The sequence below is a fragment of the Ceratina calcarata genome, unplaced genomic scaffold (assembly GCF_001652005.2).
Source record: "Ceratina calcarata isolate Rehan_Ccalc_2016 unplaced genomic scaffold, ASM165200v1 scaffold425.2, whole genome shotgun sequence".
In the NCBI taxonomy this organism is placed as follows: Eukaryota; Metazoa; Arthropoda; class Insecta; order Hymenoptera; family Apidae; genus Ceratina; species Ceratina calcarata.
This window is the reverse complement of record NW_017166169.1, coordinates 31,177-50,159: the sequence shown is the minus strand read 5'-3', so window position 1 is coordinate 50,159 and position 18,983 is coordinate 31,177. Positions and strand designations below refer to the sequence as shown.

The 18,983-nt window shown below is 31.9% G+C and overlaps 6 protein-coding genes across 12 annotated transcripts; 4 read left to right on the top strand and 2 right to left on the bottom strand.

Annotated features, from left to right (window-relative positions):
* Positions 1–283: 283 nt before the first annotated feature.
* LOC108626669 (ankyrin repeat domain-containing protein 13C) lies at positions 284–3,944 on the top strand. Of its 3 annotated transcripts, none has more exons than XM_018027480.2 (10): positions 284–981; positions 1,065–1,073; positions 1,152–1,193; positions 1,262–1,366; positions 1,475–1,606; positions 1,677–1,888; positions 1,959–2,090; positions 2,189–2,350; positions 2,410–2,810; positions 2,927–3,944. In XM_018027480.2, the coding sequence occupies exons 1-10, from the start codon at positions 858–860 to the stop codon at positions 2,940–2,942; spliced, it is 1,335 nt and encodes a 444-aa protein (XP_017882969.1). In that variant the 5' UTR covers positions 284–857; the 3' UTR covers positions 2,943–3,944. The 3 variants fall into 3 exon arrangements, with proteins under 3 accessions (XP_017882969.1, XP_026670809.1, XP_017882970.1); XM_026815008.1 differs by having other exon boundaries at positions 309–365; positions 941–1,073; XM_018027481.2 differs by having other exon boundaries at positions 858–1,073.
* A 104-nt stretch (positions 3,945–4,048) lies between these two features.
* On the top strand, positions 4,049–10,679 carry mute (gon-4 like protein muscle wasted). 2 transcript variants are annotated; one of them, XM_026815007.1, is made up of 16 exons: positions 4,049–4,877; positions 4,974–5,037; positions 5,126–5,417; positions 5,498–5,791; positions 5,867–6,138; positions 6,212–6,387; positions 6,462–6,658; positions 6,732–7,046; positions 7,104–7,296; positions 7,424–7,549; positions 7,626–8,195; positions 8,265–8,421; positions 8,779–9,334; positions 9,421–9,649; positions 9,748–10,473; positions 10,535–10,679. In XM_026815007.1, the coding sequence occupies exons 3-16, from the start codon at positions 5,230–5,232 to the stop codon at positions 10,583–10,585; spliced, it is 4,050 nt and encodes a 1,349-aa protein (XP_026670808.1). In that variant the 5' UTR covers positions 4,049–4,877; positions 4,974–5,037; positions 5,126–5,229; the 3' UTR covers positions 10,586–10,679. The 2 variants fall into 2 exon arrangements, with proteins under 2 accessions (XP_026670808.1, XP_017882967.1); XM_018027478.2 differs by having other exon boundaries at positions 4,974–5,417.
* A 971-nt stretch (positions 10,680–11,650) lies between these two features.
* On the bottom strand, positions 11,651–14,079 carry Phax (phosphorylated adaptor for RNA export). 3 transcript variants are annotated; one of them, XM_018027477.2, is made up of 5 exons: positions 14,045–14,079; positions 13,769–13,825; positions 12,903–13,515; positions 12,554–12,829; positions 11,651–12,417 (listed from the first exon to the last, which is right to left on the bottom strand). In XM_018027477.2, the coding sequence occupies exons 1-5, from the start codon at positions 14,054–14,056 to the stop codon at positions 12,152–12,154; spliced, it is 1,224 nt and encodes a 407-aa protein (XP_017882966.2). In that variant the 5' UTR covers positions 14,057–14,079; the 3' UTR covers positions 11,651–12,151. The 3 variants fall into 3 exon arrangements, with proteins under 3 accessions (XP_017882966.2, XP_017882963.1, XP_017882965.1); XM_018027474.2 differs by lacking the exon at positions 14,045–14,079 and adding an exon at positions 13,908–14,034 and having other exon boundaries at positions 13,769–13,821; XM_018027476.2 differs by lacking the exon at positions 14,045–14,079 and adding an exon at positions 13,908–13,991.
* On the top strand, positions 14,035–15,400 carry LOC108626663 (oligoribonuclease). 2 transcript variants are annotated; one of them, XM_018027469.2, is made up of 6 exons: positions 14,035–14,125; positions 14,200–14,278; positions 14,421–14,497; positions 14,573–14,734; positions 14,805–15,025; positions 15,107–15,236. In XM_018027469.2, exons 2-6 carry the CDS (start codon positions 14,206–14,208, stop codon positions 15,234–15,236), a joined length of 663 nt encoding a protein of 220 aa, XP_017882958.1. In that variant the 5' UTR covers positions 14,035–14,125; positions 14,200–14,205. The 2 variants fall into 2 exon arrangements, with proteins under 2 accessions (XP_017882958.1, XP_017882959.1); XM_018027470.2 differs by lacking the exon at positions 14,035–14,125 and having other exon boundaries at positions 14,139–14,278; positions 15,107–15,400.
* mst (misato mitochondrial distribution and morphology regulator) lies at positions 15,302–17,773 on the bottom strand. Its single transcript, XM_018027462.2, has 5 exons — positions 17,552–17,773; positions 17,396–17,476; positions 16,859–17,317; positions 15,842–16,646; positions 15,302–15,599 (listed from the first exon to the last, which is right to left on the bottom strand). The coding sequence occupies exons 1-5, from the start codon at positions 17,627–17,629 to the stop codon at positions 15,391–15,393; spliced, it is 1,632 nt and encodes a 543-aa protein (XP_017882951.1). The 5' UTR covers positions 17,630–17,773; the 3' UTR covers positions 15,302–15,390.
* Positions 17,774–17,812: 39 nt separating this feature from the next.
* On the top strand, positions 17,813–18,977 carry LOC108626664 (uncharacterized). Its single transcript, XM_018027471.2, has 4 exons — positions 17,813–17,922; positions 18,305–18,568; positions 18,641–18,742; positions 18,814–18,977. The coding sequence occupies exons 2-4, from the start codon at positions 18,320–18,322 to the stop codon at positions 18,943–18,945; spliced, it is 483 nt and encodes a 160-aa protein (XP_017882960.1). The 5' UTR covers positions 17,813–17,922; positions 18,305–18,319; the 3' UTR covers positions 18,946–18,977.
* Positions 18,978–18,983: the final 6 nt, after the last annotated feature.

Genomic DNA, 18,983 nt, shown 5'->3' with positions numbered 1-18,983 from the left:
CTTTTAATGTTAAATTATTAACTCAGTTTAATGTTAAATTATATCTCAGTGGCAACATTGTATCTTTAAGACGGCAAGCCTCGCCGCGGCTGTAGAAGTACAGTACTTTACAAAGGTTTTTGCAATTTTCTTATCGTGTTAGAGCGAAACCGTGTTATAGGATGCCGTGTTGTAGGACGGTTCGCGCAATTTACGAATCGTGTTACAGCGAAACCGTGTTATAAGATGCCGTGTTGAAGGAGGGCTACCTGTATATGCTACGGTGGACCCCTTTCCCGAATTGACCGTAAGGTGCAGCACTTTCGTTGTGGTCCCACGAGAGAACAAAGGCATGAGCCCTCTCGTTTTCTGTCGTTTTCTCTCTGGTAGTATTAATACAATTAGATTTTTATAACATAGAATAAGTAACATTGAAGTAAATTAAGGATTTGATACGATTCATTTTAATTACGTGCATATGTTTCCAAAAGGGTTATAATGAGCAATAAAATATAATGAAGTGACCAACCTACTTTGATTATAAGCACGACCACCTAGTACGAATAGGAATAATAGAAACATAATTAAAAACGACAGCGTTAAAAATAGTAGTATCGGTAAATTTAAGGATGGTAAAGTAATTTAAAGATTTTTCAAAGCATATGAATGCGTTTTAGGCGTTACGTTTTGATAAAACATGTACGAGTGTCGATGTTTGAATTTAAATTGATATAAAGGACTATTTTCGATAAAACATAAAAGTTGTTCATTAATTTTAATAAATATTGAACGTAAAACATCGAACAATGACATTCTATTGATAGTGTAATTTCTGTGTATTGCTATAATTATCTTATTTAATATGCCACATTTTGGAAATGGAATACAAGAAAATTATTATTACATCAAGAGGGATTCAATCAGATAAAGAAAAGGATCATTATCATTGTAATTTTCCCAGCCACAGTAATTGGCCATGGCTGAGAACTTGGAAAGTGAAAAGTACCCTTTACACAAATGCATATTTCAAGGGGATGTTAAAACCTTAAGTTCCTTAATCAGATCTTATAACATTGCCGAAAAAGATAAACAAGGTTGCTATTACTATCAACATGATATATCATTCTGTGTAAACTATATCATTCACAAAATAATTCAGTTTTATATTTCAGGAAATACTCCTTTACATTTAGCTGTTATGTTAGGAAGGAAAGGTAATTGAATGTATTCTAAATATTTAATAGTGTCAGGAAAAAATATGAAATTATTATTAAAATTCTAGAGTCAGTCCAACTGTTGCTTGCACATGGTGCGCCAGCGAAAATAAAAAATTTAGCTGGATGGAGTCCCCTTGCAGAAGCGATCAGTTATGGAGATAGACAAACCAGTCAGTAAAGTCATTTGTTTTATCCCATTCGTATTTATTTTTTATGCAATATTTACTTTATTAAAATAAAAAGAATAACGGTATTATTGATTCTATACTTTTTTCTAGTATCATCATTGGTGAGGAAGTTAAAGCGAGAAGCTAGAGAACAAACGGAAGAAAGAAGACCAAATTTAGTTGCAACACTGCGTCAAATGGGAGATTTTTACATGGAATTGAAATGGGATTTTCAAAGTTGGGGTACTTAATACTACATTATATTATTGTCATACATGGTAATTACAATTATGTAATATGTGGATCCTTTCAGTGCCACTTGTGTCTCGTGTACTTCCTTCTGATGTTTGTAAAATACATAAAAGTGGAGCATCTATTAGAATGGATACCACTTTAGTAGATTTTAATGACATGAGATGGGAAAGAGGTGACATATCATTCATTTTTAACGGTGATCAAAAGCCAAGCAAATCATTAGCAGTACTTGATAACAAAGCAAAACGTTATCAACAAGTGGTTTGTGAGGTCAAATTACTTTCTATCAGCAGCATTTATGTTAAAGGATGATTTTTCATATCATATATTCATCTTTCAGGGAACAGAGGCAGAAATACAAGACGAAGTTGATATTCTTATGTCTAGCGATATCATGGCGGCACAAATGTCAACAAAAAGCATTACACTTTCAAAAGCTCAGACAGGCTGGATATTTCGTGAAGACAAAAGGGTAAGCCAGCATTTTTGGTTTTACCTATAATTCCTCTCCCCCTTCTCCCGTTCTTGTCTTAAAATTAGTTTGAGATGTGTCTAAAATATTTAATAAAGGAGATGGTAGGACCTTTCCACGCGGATTTTTACCAAATCAATGGAATGGTTTTGGAAAGTAGAAAACGGCGAGAACATTTAAGCGAAGAAGATTTGCAAAAGAATAAGGCTATTATGGAGTCATTAACAAAAGGAAGTTCACAGGGATTTGCTAATGGAAAGGTAAAGGAAGTAATCGAGTCCTGTCATGTTATTTAAATTCAACCAATTGATTACTCTAGCCTCATGTTAGAAGAGCATCGTTAAACCCACCACCGGAATCAGATATTACTTGGGAAGAGTATATTATGGCTCCACCTGGTCAATGTCCGCTACTTGGGAGGAATCTTGTCTACAAGGAAAGTAGTAAATCTTTCAAAGCAACAGTTGCCATGAGTCCAGATTTTCCACTAACTGTCGATATGTTACTTAACGTTTTGGAAGCAATAGCGCCGTTCAAACATTTTAGTAAACTGCGAGAGTTTGTTCTTATGAAATTGCCGCCAGGGTTTCCCGTTAAGATTGATATACCCATTTTACCCACAGTGACAGCAAAAATCACATTTCAAGAGTTTGCCTTTTGCGATAATATAGATCCGAAATTATTTCAAATACCGCCAGATTACATTGAGGATCCTATGAGGTAAACTCAATAAACCTATATTTATATTAAGTTCTTTTTTCTGAAGTTCAGAAATGATCCAGCTCGAAATTTTATTATTTGAAACTATTACTAATAAATTTCATCCATTTATTTAGATTTCCAGGCTTATGACAGCTTTATATGATAAACAGAACTCAAGTCAATTATCACATTGAAGAGAAAGACATTTACAAAAAATTGTTTGCAAATAACCATTTGGCTTTTGAATTATTTCAAATATATGGCTGCCAGGATGGTCTCCCTAAAAGTTACAAAGTACTTTTTTAAAAAAGAATGCTTTGACTTGGAAGGTGAAATATAGCATACATTCTTGACGATAAATATGCACAGCAACAGTTCAAGGGACGGCATACATTATTTATAAAATTGTGTGCTAAAGAAGAAAGCAACTTAGACTTATGCACGTTGAGATATACATTCTACACTGCGGACTGGATCAAGAATACATCTTACTTTACTTCAGTTTCAGTTATGAATTTCTTTTTGCATTTAGTAACTGATATTAAAAAAGAAAGTATTTTAGTTCTACCTACAAATGTTTATAATATTCATTTATTTTATTTCTTTTGATCAGTGTATTTTTGATTACTAGCAAGTTTCTTGTGGAAGCCAGTATTATAAATAAATTCTTTTTGGATATCATGTTTATTAGTTTAACATACATTATCACTTAGCGAGTAGTGCAAGAGTCAATACACTGTTTACAATATTTCCTGAGTTCCACTTCAAAACTCAATATATTGTTGCCAAGAATGACGTAATGTTTCGTTTGCTAGTGTGTGGTACTATGGCAAGTCATATTTTAATATTTCATTTTCTTCCAATTTTCGTTCCAACGATATTAACTAATCTTTTGATTACTTCAGTTATTATAATAATGAAAGAAGTATATAATGTTTATTCATATAAGACGTATTGCATTCAAGAAAGGTCATTAAATTTAAGAATAAAAATTTGACTTTACTGTAAGGAAATTAGCTTACTGAAGTATCATCAAGTATCATATTGGTCTCACGATTTTATATGTGGTTGGTCTCCTCAGGGAAATCATATCTAATATCTTGGTTTCTCGCGGACTGATCTGAGTATATTAAAGTTGAAATTAAACCTGAACGTGTACGAAGAAAAGTTCCTTTCCCCTCTGCGATATTCACTACAGTTCTTAAGTTATAATGATTTATTTATGTTCCTAAAAGGTTCAGTAGTATTGTTCATTGTTTGAAAATGGAGTGCATGCGCTCTAGAATTTGTCGGGTGCGTCTGCCATATTCTTGGTTTTCAAGTACATGTGCTGTATAATTTCTCGGACACAAAATTTAGCCAAGTGCCATTATTGGTTATATTTATACTGTGATGTCGATGCACGATTGAATTTCCACGTGTGAAAAACGTACTTTTCACAACGAACCCCTTCCACTAAAAAAATGTGCTTTGTATGTACGATGCATCCCTCTAAAAAAAACCACCTCATCTAAATGTTCGCGGGTACAGCTTGGAGCGCATGCGCGTTGCGGATTTGATACAATGCACAAGCTGCAACGCAACATGAATGATCAATGAAAACAGTTTCCACAAATAGCGCATTTAGCATACTTTTTAGATATGGCGTTCAAAATCACCAACCGTGATTTTTCACGGTGATCATAAAATCACGATCACGCATGGATCTAAAGGTCGAAGCTTTGTTGCGGTAAAGCGTGACGAAATACGTAAGAAGTAAGAGGGATGCAGACCCACGGGCGCATGCGGCATGCGGTCCCAAATTGCTGATCATATTGTGGTGCACCGTGCACCCTACATAGAAATATATTATAGATAGATATGCGCATGCTCACATGTCCATGAATGCAACATACATACGTAGCCTATACTTGCTATATAATTGTGTTCTGTATTTTTTGTATTATTTGTATAATATGACATACATTCTTATTTTTGAGCCAGGTATTAAAGTTATTAAATATGCTATGGAATAGACGATGATGATAAGTTTATTACTTTTGTTTCATTAATAAACTTTGTACATAAGTATTATAAAAAAATAATGTAAGTACATAATCAGCATTCTTGCCTGAATTTTATTAAAAGAAGACTTTATATTTTATTTGGTATAAAATTATTTAATTTGGATAATTATTTCAGGGAGGAAGAATCTCCAAAACAAAATAATAATGGAAAAGGCAATTTACTTCCAACTTGTGTTTTCGTGAGTGAAACTCCAAAGAAGTGTAATTTGTCATTTTCATTTAATTTTGATTTTGAGGATGCTAACAGTGATGCATCTTCGGATTCAGAAACTGCTGACTTACAAATTGATATCTCTGAAGTTGACAATTATGAACCATCCAGTAAACATAAAAGAGATACTGTTGAAGAGACTTCTTCAGTCATTAATGAAATGGAAGAAGAGATTGAAAGACAACTTGATGCTAAGGCAGCGAAAACTAATCTAACAGCTACAAACGTAAAAAATATATTGAAGCATGTGATAACTAATGAACATGTAATGGCAATGGTTCAAAATCGTCTTCAAGATGCAAAGGATGATGTGCCGTTTGAACCAAAATTGACAAGAGCAAAGGCTAAGTCTGTTTTAATTTAATATATCTTTTTTGTTATATTTTATAAATAGAAACTTATTATAAAACAAAAACATCTTGATATAGGGAATTAGCAGCAGCTCAAGTTAATATACCATGGCCAATTACTCCAATCAAAAAACCATCATCAGAGGTACAGGCTTTAATTGAAGAAGAATTATCAGAAGACTCTTCTGATGAGGAATACGATCCAAATCAAGACAAGCAAAGTGATGATGAAAGAGAGGTTGAAAGTTCTGTAAATAGTGATATAGATTCTGAACCCTCAACACCTGTAAATCATTGCGATTCATCTGCAGTTGAACAAATTAAAACATCTGATGTTCAGTATGATGCAGAAGGAATATTTAAAATCCCTGGGTATAATATAATATTTTTATGTAATCCTTAGGTAAATTGCAAATAAGATTAATTAAATAAGTTATTCTTTTTTAGTATTCCTCATGTTCCAACAGAAGAAGAAAGCATTGGACAAAGAACACGTTCAAAACTTTGCTTGAGTGAAACACCTTTAGAACAAATTGAGCAGGCATTTGTACCACCCGACATAACAACTGATATGTATGATTGGGATTGTGAAGTAGATGAAGATTGGGACAATTTTTTAAAAGAATTTACACAGCCATTAACTCAGGAGCCAATAATAGAAGATGATCCAGAGGCAGATCCAGAATACAATATTTTAGACGATGAAGAAACAGAATTTCGTATGTGATACACATGGACTGCGACTTCCATATATTTTAAAGACTATTAGGATAATTTAAAATATATTTACAGTGGACAAGGAGGAACTAAGAGCTGATAAAGCTGTGAAAGTTACTCGCAAAGAATTAAATAATTTGATTGCAGAATTGTTTGAGTTCGCTGAAACGTTTTCACAGCAGGAACAGGAAATTTCAAAAAAGAGGAAATCTACAGAAAATACAAGTTTGTTAACTGAAGACAATATTATGGTAGGACTGTAGTATAATTTCTGTAACTTAATTGACAATCACAGTTGTATTACAGCTTTAATTGTGGACTTTAGGATTATTGTGCAGTAGAGTTACCACCTTCCAAAGAACCTGATCTTCCTAATGTAATAAACCAGGATCAACGAGAGTTGTTGGCAGTTCAATTTCGTCAGCATGTTCAATTAATGGCACAACATTTTGTTATGACTTATATGCTGCCGAATTTGCATGATCTTTCACAAATATGCAAACAAAATTTAAATAGTATAAAGTCAGTTTATATAATTAGAAAATAATTTAAATCACGAATGTAAAATATATCAAATAAGTATTGTTTGTACTAGGAATTTAAATACAGGGCCTAACTCGGCATTCAATGTTGCAAATTTAGCAGATGCTCTACAGCTGGTATCCAACTGGGAAAATAAATTATTGAATAAATTTTCTGAAGATTTTAAACAAGATTCTTCAGACGAGAATGTGATAAAGGCAGTATATCATACAAGTAAACATGGATATATTCCAAAGTTTCACCCGGACATAACAGAGCTGTTTATGGAAAGTAAGGCTTTAGTATATCCGCAACTTTTACCATGGGTACCTTTCAAACTTAACAGTTATGGACTTAAAAGAATTCCATATTTGAAATCGGAAGAAGCGTAAGTAACAGTATTACAAAAAAGTGTATTATACTTTATAATTTCTGTTATTTTTAGTTTAATTGCAATCGGGTTAGAACAATTTCACCCATTTCTTGCCTCTAAACCAAGGAAACTCAAATCTAAAAAATATTTATTAATGGATACAGCACATTTGATTGCACAGTATTTACTTCCATGTAGAAAGCCAGATGGAATATATATGCATATTCAAAAACGTCGTTTTGCCAAAAGTGACAATCCAATAAAAGTGAGTAGAACGTGTTAGTATCAAAAATTGAAAACAATTATATCGTTCAGGACCTTTTCAATCCCTGATTAATATGATATTGAAATGTATATTAATTAAAACAAAACTCAATTCAATATTTTTACAGCATTATTTTGAAAAGGGGTCGGTACCTAGAACAATACATTACATTACATTAGAATCCTGTTTTAAAGCGCCCAAAGAGCAACCAACAAATCTGCTGCCTCTAGTATGGCAGTCTTATCGCAATAATGTATGGTATTTTATTGATACCTTTCTTATATAGTATGCATATATTTTTATTTTTGATACTGTGTTTGTTTATGTAGACAGAGCAAAGAATTGATGTGTTGAAACGGAAAAAAATATTGAATTCTATTAATAATGATCATATGAAAACAGATTCTTGTATAAATGAAAATAGAAACAGTGTTGCTTGTGCTGAAAAGATCGCACCTAAAAATGCATTGGAAAATAATTCAGCCATAAATGAAAAAAGTACCTTTGTACTTCCAAAAAATACGTCGAGTAATAAAATAAATGACGAATCTTACAATTCTGGTACACTCAGCAAAAATCACGCTTCACATCGTGATGATTTCCAACGAGATAAAATAGAGAAGAAGATAGATGAAAAATTAAATGAAGTGCAAGATCTGTCTAGAAATTCAATTATAGACCATTCGCTATTACTCAAAAAGTCGTCCAAAGTAATGCAGAAATTGCCACGATTACGGAGCACTATACCAAGATTGGCAAAAACGAGAAGTGCTCAAAATATGAAGCTGATGGTTCAAGTTTTAGGACCAAAAAGTTTAATATCCAATTGTAATACTTTGAAGTCCAAAGAGAAAAATGATTTAGATAAAAATCTAGAAAAAATATCTTTGCCTAAAATTGTAATTAAAACTGTTGCACATTCTGTGGAAATAAAATTAATAGCTTCATTACATTGAATTTCATTTCAGGATAATGAGGACGAAATAGCAGAGTTAATGTTAGCTAGCACGACTATAAAGAAAGATTCTATCAGTAGAAAGAAAGCCAAGGAAGCCAAAGAATTAGAAAATGTTAAACGTCTTTTAGAATCTGAAAATCCATTAAACGAAGAAGAGAAGTGTTCAAGTATGTTTTTATATCCATCAAGTAGACTTCTGTATAACGCGGTTAATACATTACGCGATGCATGAATTCGGGTTGTAGAAAGTCATACGATAATTATTCTCGCATGATATTATAACCATGCCAATTTTTATTTTCTATGTTTTAAAATAAGATAGATATTTTACGAGCGGCCGGGTCAGAAAACAAAAGAGGTCGATAGAAAACAGTGTCATGATTTCATTTCTAATTGCGCGGAATTCCTATATATTACTTATGGTTTTGTAGGAACTCGCATTATACGGGAGTCTACTGTATTTGTTACTTTTAGGATAATAGAATTGGATTCAGTATACTATTAATTTGTACTATTATGTACAGAATTTGCAGCATCGTATCTTCAAAAGTTACATTTGACGTTAGAATCCAATAATCCAGAAACCTTCCGGTCTGTGATAAAATCCTTTGTGGATTATTATGAAAAGTTAGAAAGTATTGATCGAACAGAAAGTGAATTAATGTTTTCTGACGTATCAAGAATTTCAGAGAACGAGAAAATAATGCAAAGAACTGTAAAAGATAAGGATGCAATAACCATAGATTTGTATCGAGATGTTTGTGATAAATTGCATGATTATCCTGGACTTTGTACAGATTTTTTATTATTTTTGAAGCCGCATCAAGCTGCTATAATTGATCAGTCTGTAGAGTACATAATGCTACAAAAAATACGTGATTTTATTAATGTAGCTCAGATATATTTTGCTAAGCAACCATCACGAATAGCAAAAATAATGCAAGCTATTGCGCAACTCGCATCTGATCCACAAACAACATTGGAAAATGTCTATGCAACTATGAGTCCTATACTCAAGAGTCATCCTTTAGTTATGGATTTATTTTTACAAACATTACCAAATGCAAAACCACCAGAAAGGTAATATAAATGGAAATTGTATATTAAATCATTAATAAACAATACAAAGTCAATGATCATTTCTTAACAGGGTTTATTATTTGTAGCATATTCGCACCACATATGTTTGAAAATTTAACGTGTCCTGTAGGACCGTATGATAAAAGCAAAGTTTATCCTGAAGATGCTCCAGAGTTATATGAGAATATAGAACTGCCAATATCAGCATCTCAAGAAGATCCTTACGGAGGAGAAAATTGTAGATGCTACTGTCATAATAGCGACGATATTTCTAATAAAACTATTTCTGAACATTGTGCTTCTTGTGGTGCAAGGGTAAGTTGATTTTCACCTTTTTGCTAATTTTTACAATAAATTTACAGATATGTACTGCATATATTGAGGGCTTATTAATAATCCAATGCTTCTTACAGTTTCTTAATGGAAAAATTTACCTTCAAACATCTGAGGGTCTAAGACCAGCTAAAATTATTTTTCCTGGAGCCGATGAAGAGAAATTGGAGAATATTTCACGTGTATCTCTAAAAACAGTTGATAAATTTGTGCCATCCGTTTTGAACAAATCACAAAGAAAGTCTACAAAAAACGAATGTCATACCGATGAACATTGCCAGAAGCTTCTTACATCAAAAAATTCACCCACTAAAGAAAATGAAGAAGGAGAAAAGTTAATTATTAAGTCTAAAAAGACTGTACCGAAATCTAAGGATCAAAAAAAGAGTTTAAAAAGAAGAGCTGGAAATGGTGTAGATCATGATGTGGATACATATGCGAAAAAAATGCGTATATTACAGTGCAAAAAGAAAAAAGAAAAAAAGGATAATAAGACAACTAAAATAGATTGGAATATTGATCAAATTAAACTAGGTGAATCTTCTTCTATAAATGTTATAAATCCTGCACAAGAAACGATAGAAAACATTACTTCAAATATAGAAACTGATAACATAACTGATGACGGAAATGAAAAAACTGTCTGTTCTGGAGAAATAAAAAATATTCATAATTTACATATTGATATTAGTAATAAACCATGGACACGACAGGAAGATATGATTTTATTACAAGCTATCAAAAAAGAATATTCTGAAAAATCATTAATCATCGTCAGTAGAACTATAGACCGTACAGTTGATCAAGTGAGTTTTATATTAGTTTATGTATGTTTTAATCTAGTCGATCTAAATAATATTTTTTTAGGTGAAAGAAAGGTGCGAGATGCTTCTTACTTTGCTACAAAAAATGGTTTAGAAAAAAGAACAGTCTTGTCAACTATATTTAAAAAATGTATTCTTAACTGAGGAAAACTGTTTTAGAAATATACGAAGAAGCTATGCAAATGGTATGAAGTATTGTTTTTGTAACATACGCATGATTTTCGCTACTTTTACATTATAACAACAAGCAATATGGTGCTCTTTATTAAATATATATTATAAAACATATCATAAAATTCTACGGGGAACGAATAGCATTAATTTATGAAAAAGTAATTACGTTATTAGCAATTACATAGGATAAGTTCTATTATCTATTAAAACATAACAATTTGAAAATTATGTATCTATATTTTCACATGCAATACATATAACACATACAAAAATTTATTTACAAAAGTGTGTCATAAACTTTCCTGATTAATTATATTTATGACATTCTACTTGGCTTATTTATAATTAAAATACCAACTATGCTTATTAAAGTAACTTAAAGTTTTTTAACATTATACCATCATATTTATTATTTATTTATATACATATGTTAATTAATAGTTTTTGGAAACTATGCAAGACTATCGATATTAATTGTTCCCAAAATTCGCTTATCAATTTATAAAAATTATATAAGTATGTAAATTTTTGTTCCCCTACGTAGTATGATTTTATGACAAATAGTTTTGAAAACTTAAAATAAATATATCTAAAAGTATATAATACATTCATGTAATATTTTACTCTCATGTCAACATAAAATCGGAGTTTTTTTCTTACATTCAATCATGTAATAATTTTAAATAACGCAGTCTTATTATAGCTGATTTGAATGATATATTAGAAGAGTTAATTAAGCCTACCTCAATAATAAAATATATATTCATTGAAGTATATAATTCGTGTACAAACAAACAAAAATCAAATTAAACCTGAATCAAAGAAAACAAAAATTGTAGATTTGTATATTAAATATTAATTGTAAGTGATTAAAAAAAAATAATTGTTATATAGTGACATGATAATAATATATAATTAAATAACTAAATAAAGCTACATGTACATACAAATGTATGCGAGACAATTCGTTCAATTATATACAAAGTACAAATAGTCTAATATTTATTTTCATAATGACTTTTATGTACATAAACAATGTTCAACAATGAAAATTTCATAGAAACGACGCAACGTTAATTATCTGTGTATCTCACGTTATTGTAATTTCTACAAAATCTCATACTTGTTACGTCTCTTACATCTTTTTTTTACATGCATCTTAATAATAAATACAAACATGTTAAATGAAACATAGGAAAAGAGTATACAAATATTTTTTGTTTTTTAAACTTTGAGAAAGTAACAAACTATGTTATCATATTATAATATGTACACTTGATAAATTATTTTTATCACAATATGGAACGTCGTTGCAATAGATGCGAATCGACTGACACTTCGATCACGTTCATGTTGTTTTTTTTTGTATATATTGTAGGCAAACATACGAAATGTGAATCACATTCACATAATGTGTGTTTTCCAAAGATTAAAACTCATTCTGTACAAATTATCTGGATACATAGAAACAAATGATAAAAATGTTTTAAAGTACTTCCATACTGTCTATGTCTATCCCAATGTCGAGAAAATCATCTCCATATTCTTGTACATGCCTTTCTACAAGCGGCTGCTCCGAATGATCTGGATCGTCCGTTACTGGGCTAGGTGGTGGATTAGTCATCGTTCTTTCAGAATCCACTGGCATTCTATCCATGTCCTCTCCGCGTCTTAATCTTGCTTCTTCTGCTATTTCTGTTGTAGACAATTCTGCTTTCGTTAACAAAGCAGGTAGATCCTTTTCGGAGCCATCTAGTACAGTAATAATAAAATCAGAGGTTAAAAATAGTTATAATATCGTTTCCGATTCTTATAACATTTTTTCTCCGTCACTGATATAGAGCTGTTTAATTCTGAACATTGCCAATCCCTGAATAAAATAACTTACTTTCTAAACACTTAATTAATTCTTGCGCTTTCTGTCTCCTTGCAGCAGCATCAACCTTCTTTTGATCAGAGTGCTCTTTCTTATCATAATAAAAAATCGCCCTTATTTTTTCTTGTGGGATATGTTCATCTGTTTTCACTAACCACAAGTATACACCACCTGCAGTTCTCCTCCTGGATCCATTCATAATTAGCATTCCTCCTGTTTCTTCGATTTCCTTTGTTTTTTCATAGAAATTAATAGCTTTCTCTTTACCAATTATATCAACAATCCTTCCTATAAAACAATAATTTTAATAATTGTAAATATATACACGTAAAATAACTTGTGTTACCAATGAAGTTCTTACTTATAAGGACATCCTTTTTCTCGCAAAGTTTTGCTGCTATGTCTGCAGCTACATCAGCATCGGTCGATTCAACTGTTGTACTCAAGTCTCCTATTTTTCGTGCAGATCCTTTTTGATTATCTACATCCATTGAATTACGCTTTTTCCCTAATCTTAATTTAACATTGCTTCTATCAAAATTTGTTCTTTTGTTTGTCAATCTTCTCTCGCCATCCTTTTCATCTTCTGAACTATTGTTATTACGATGTTCCATATTCCTACCATTGAAAGTATAATGGTGCGGAATACTGTAACTTTCAACACTACGTTCCAGATTTTGTTTGGTCACGCCACATAATACTAAATTTTCTGTCAGGGATTCCTCTTGTACTTGAGTGCACCAAATCTTGTATTTGTCATTTTTATCTCTCCAATTTTTTCGTACATCATTTCTAGACTGTTTCAGTTTTAATTTAGGTTTCTTATTTTTAATATGACTAGAATCTGAATCAGAATCACTTTCAGAATCTGCAGAATCATCAGACTCATCGCTATAACCTATTTTTACATCTTCTTCTTTATTTGCAACTGCATGAGGCCGTTTTAAAACATTGTAAGTTTCAATATCACTAGTCTGAAATAGAAATATACAATAAGACTTAATAAATATTATCGTACCTCGTTGATAAGTATCACGATTTATTTTCAACGGGTTTAAAAGTATTAACTGTAATTAAAAAGTTTGAGAAATCATTTAGTAAAATTTGAACTTTTTGAATTGAAATAATTTTAACCGATCTAAGGATTTCAGTAACGAAACTCAATATTTTCCAGGCTACAGTAGGTTAGACTTCTGTCAAATACAGAATTATAACAAAATATTTTACCTCATCGTCTATTACTTCTCCGTCTTCAAGTTCTAAGGGTTCCGCTTCCATATCTGTCTTTCAAAGAAATTTTTCCAATTAATACTTATCGGATAAAATTACAGTCACCCACTAACTTCGAAAGAATTCTTTTCAGTACTTTTTCTATAACCCAACCGACGCAAACGCATAGAATAAAGAACGACGAGTTGCGATGCTGGAGATTGCTGGAGATTGCGGTGAATAGGATAGGAATAGGAATCACTGGCCACTGGCAGTTTCATCAATTTCAGTTACCTTTTCTATCATTTCGTCACTGACGCCATATTCATAATTCGTAGAGTTACTAGATATTTGATGTATATTTAGTGATATTTAGTAAGTTTCCCCAAAAATATATTATTTATTGTTTACCTTATGAATCTTGTATTTGTAATTCACATTTATTACAGAAAAAGATGATTTTTACACGTTGTTTAAAATGGTCAAAGAATTATATACAATTAACTGTTTCTCGTAGTTTCCAAAATGGTAATTTCAATACGTATTTCATATTTTTATATACATATAGTTAAAATGGTATTCAAGAGCATAAAGATATTTCACTGATGTGTTTAAGTAGTGCACAGTTATATATCTGTAAAAGGAGAATATGTACAATTTTTTTTAACAGCCCTGTCACCTATGTTATGCTTGGTTACAAATACGAAGAAAAATTTAAATGCTGATGTTGTTTGGTTAGATATGGAAGTATGTAACAGTATAACATGCATTGTATGCAATAGAATATTTTTCTCAACACTACTTGTCTATTTTATATTTCAGATGACCGGTCTTGATCTAAATACATGTCATATCTTGGAAATAGCATGTTTAATCACTGACAAAAATTTAAATGTCATCAGTGAAGATTTGAATATTGTAGTACATCAACCAGATGAGGTATTGAACAACATGAATGAATGGTGTTTAAAAACTCATCAAAAGGTATCGCCAAGTTAGAAGATTCAATGATAAATCACAAACTACTTATGAATTTTTTGTATTCAACTTTTAGACTGGATTAATTAATGAATCAAAGTTAAGTAAAGTAATGCTACAAGATGCAGAACAAAGGGTATTAGAATATCTAAGTACATATGTAAAAAAGGGAATTAGTCCATTGGCAGGAAGTTCAGTTTATGTAGACCGTATGTTTTTATACAAATATATGCCAATGGTTAATGATTATTTACATTATAGAATTATTGATACTTCCACCATTAAAGAGTTAATAAAGTAAGAGCATAATGTATAAAGATTTAATATTTTAATAGTTTGTGCATGTAATTGAATACTATATAATTATTCCAATTTTAGAAGATGGAATATTGATGTGCCTACTTTCCCTAAACAACATAAGCACAGAGCACTGGCAGATATACAGGAAAGCATAAAAGAATTAGAACATTATAAAAAACATATATTTGATCTAAGTGTAAAGGCTTGATGATGTAAGTAAATATAAATGTTAACATAAAATAATAATTGTGGATTTTTTAAAGAACGTACCAATTAAGGACTTAAAGGACCTTTAATTATGTTTTAAGTACAAGATTTATTGTGAAATATAAAAGTGTCTATCAAATACAATAATGCAGTAGTTACATGTAATGATCTTCGTAATTTTCTTTACAATCGAGCAAATGATCGAGACTGTCTTTGAACTCGTCTTCCTCCAAGCCGGAGTCCGTAAACATATGATACTTCTTTATGCTCTTTATCCTGTTCAATTGATTGTACAAAGAATCGTACATCGCACCGAGACTGCTCCCGCTGTGTAAGCCAGCCATTACAGGCACAGATTTAACATCTGAAAATAGGAATTAGTCAATGATGTATCAACTCGAATTAAGGTTTAACACGTTGACGCCGGCGCGTACCGGCTGGCTCACAATTTCGTGTCACGTTCAACAGAACGTACCACCAGATATGTAGTTCGTTAAATTGGTTTCGATAAATAGAACATTATTTAAAATATATGATGCCAATTATATTGACAACTAAAAATGCTTCGGAAATGATTTGCATAAGAATATTTAAGCATAGACGAACCTGTTCCTATAGGCCATCCAATAACATCTCCAGTTTCGGTAACATTGTTATTGAAAATCTTAGGATACGGACATTTTATGTTCAGGGGTGATGAAATGCTGGATAAATAAGTTGCCGACGCGTGACAAGTGGCAGCTAAGTAAAGTGTCATCATTTCGTGTACACTGGAACATCTGTACGCCGGTTTCGATATTTGTTTCATCGCGTGGGCCATAGGCCGTTTTAATCTCTCCTCAGGTATTCCGCGCAACACAATGCTTTGCATATTTCTGTCCATTGATATATCGCAATTTAGTGTTAGGCTTGTCCACAGTGGTCCCTCGAAGTTGTCGAGTACATCTATCAGATCAGTCTTTTCGGTCATTGGAAACGGTAACGTTAAGCTCGTCGCAGCTGCTTTCCGACCAAGCTTATTCAAATCCGCACATAAATCAGACAAAACGACGTTCGGATATTCTTTACGCCTGTATCTAATTGTTAATGTATCCAGAGCTGTCGCCAACAGCGCGCTACTATGATATTTCAACTGGGAATTGTACGTTAAATGTTGAAATACTCGCGGATCACAGACGTTTGACCAAGCTGTTTGCGCGGAACAGAGCGGACTATACAACGAAGCGTATTCTCCAGTGTATTGCCAGCACAGAGCCGTATTAAGTATTTTAATCATGCTTGATGACGATGATTCGGTCTCTTTACTATCTATACATGGAAACGACAATATACTTTTCCCATATTCGTCTCTCAAATGTTGCATACAGGATACCCCAAGACCAGCAAAGCCATCGGTAGAATCCAAAATTATCTGTATTTCAAAATATTGTCAATGTCGCATCTTAATATGATAAAAAGCATTACGTTGAGCCAAAAGATTGTTCCTGACACGCAACTTTAAATAGCTATGATTTTGTATCTTAAGACAAGATTTTCGAACGTCATTGGAAGTTGCATATTAAAAGCGAAAAGAATCTTCTAGACAACCCAATGCCTAAGAAAACATAAGCACAAACTACATGCCTGGAAACCCTGCATCAAATCGCATTCTTCGATATATACTCTTATCTTTTCCGAAAAATCATCAGAAAATTGTTCTGTATTCCATAAATTCCTCCCATACGTGAAAACATCGAAAGGATATATTGTCGAATTGTGTTCATATTCCCTGATCATGTTCAATGTTCTAGGATGAAATCTGGGTAACAGATAATCCACCCACGAGTTAACATCATTCTCCAACTCGAACGATATTGATGTCGTTGCTGATTCTGATGTTTCAGAGGGTTCATCTAAACTTCTAATAAATGGAGTTTTGTCAACTATTTCTTCTTTCACAATCTCTACTTTGTTATCATTCCATAAGGATTGTTGTATTCCTTCATGCTGTGGAACATCATACAAGGTGCCTTCTTCTTTCAAATATCCAAATGTTCCTTTTAGATCTACGAGCAACAACCTTGGCGTATATGTAACTTGTTTCTAAAAAAAATAATCATTTTATTATTAGCCGGTAAGAAAGAGATACACTTAATTTAATAATGCAACAAATTTGTCTACCTTCAAATTTTCACCTTCTCTATACAAAATGTTATGATTTATTTCGGATGCATGATCGGGATCATAAGAGAAATTAGTTTCCTAGAAGGTATTTAATACAGAAATTTAAATAAAACTGATAACGTAAGGTCAGCATTACAGGTTTCCTTTAAATACCTGCAAATTCCACCAGTGAGTACCAATAAAGTTAGAATAATGGCCAAATTGAATGGTCAATATCTCTCGAGATGTCATTTTTCGTTTTGTATTTTGTATTATTAATCATTATACATTAATTACTAATCCATAAGAACACATATATGTGCACAGTTGTATGTAAATGTGCCCGGTTGATCAAGGTTCTCAATAGTTCTCATATAGGGGAAGTGTGTACAATGAATATATTCAGTTATTTCAGTGCATACATATTGTATACGTCAACACTTCCCTGCACTTCCCCTATTGGAGAGCGGAGAACTCTGGGCAACTCTGGGAGAACCCCTGTGTGATGTAATACCTGTATAGTTAACTTTGGAGGAAAAGATCAGGTTTGTCTTTACCAAATATAAATATTCATCCAAATTTCCAATTGAAACTACTTGATATTATATTAAACACCACACTGCAAATATATTTCGTACTATTTCAATATTTGCTTCTAAATAAATGCATACATTAATCTTATTTTTTTAGTTTGTGTGTTCTGACAATCTTTCTGAACAGATAGAATATAATTATATATTAATATCATACATATATGTGTATTTAATTAAGTTTTAGACTTTTTAATATCTTATTTTTGGCTGTATTAATTAAGGAATTATTTGTTTTAGCTGTCAATATTTTTCCTTTAAGAGAACATGATTAATCAGTGATACATTGAATTTTTAGATAATGTGTATATGACATTAAACAAATTTTTGTGTTTAGTTAATATCATTCACCATGGAATCCTCTAACTCTGGTGGTGTAAAAGTTATAACCATTGCTGGTCGTATGGCTAGAGAAAGAGAACGTTGTATTGGTATGACAGATGAAGAACGTGCATACAGAGCACGCTATGTAAAAAGTTTAGAGCTTGCACCAGGAGAACCAATAACACCAAAAGGATATTATGAGGCATATTATAATCCAATAAGAAGGTTCTATATGGCACCATTAAATCAAGTTGAAAAATTACTAGCTCCAGCTGTAGTAAGTCTCATTTATCGATATTACACTAAATATTCATTATTCTGTACTCTTACATTTATTACTTATGTACAGGGAGATTTCAGTGCAAGAGTCATACGCTTCACAACAGGAAGAATTTTAATGGGTATTACTGGAATTTATGTTGGATGGTATTATTTTAAATATCACACATACGTGAGTTAAAACAGAACATTTCTCGCTCCAAGTACAGTATACTTGATATTATTAGATATTAATCTTCTTAGACTTGGGAGAGACAATCTGGTTGGAGAATTTGTCCAACGCGTGATGCACGCCTTCCAGGGACTAAAGATTATAAAGGTCTTGAAAAGCGTACAATCTTTGCTACAGATAATTTCGAAAATTCTCCTATATGAGGAGGATATAAACATTACTGTTAAGTAGTCTTTAAATA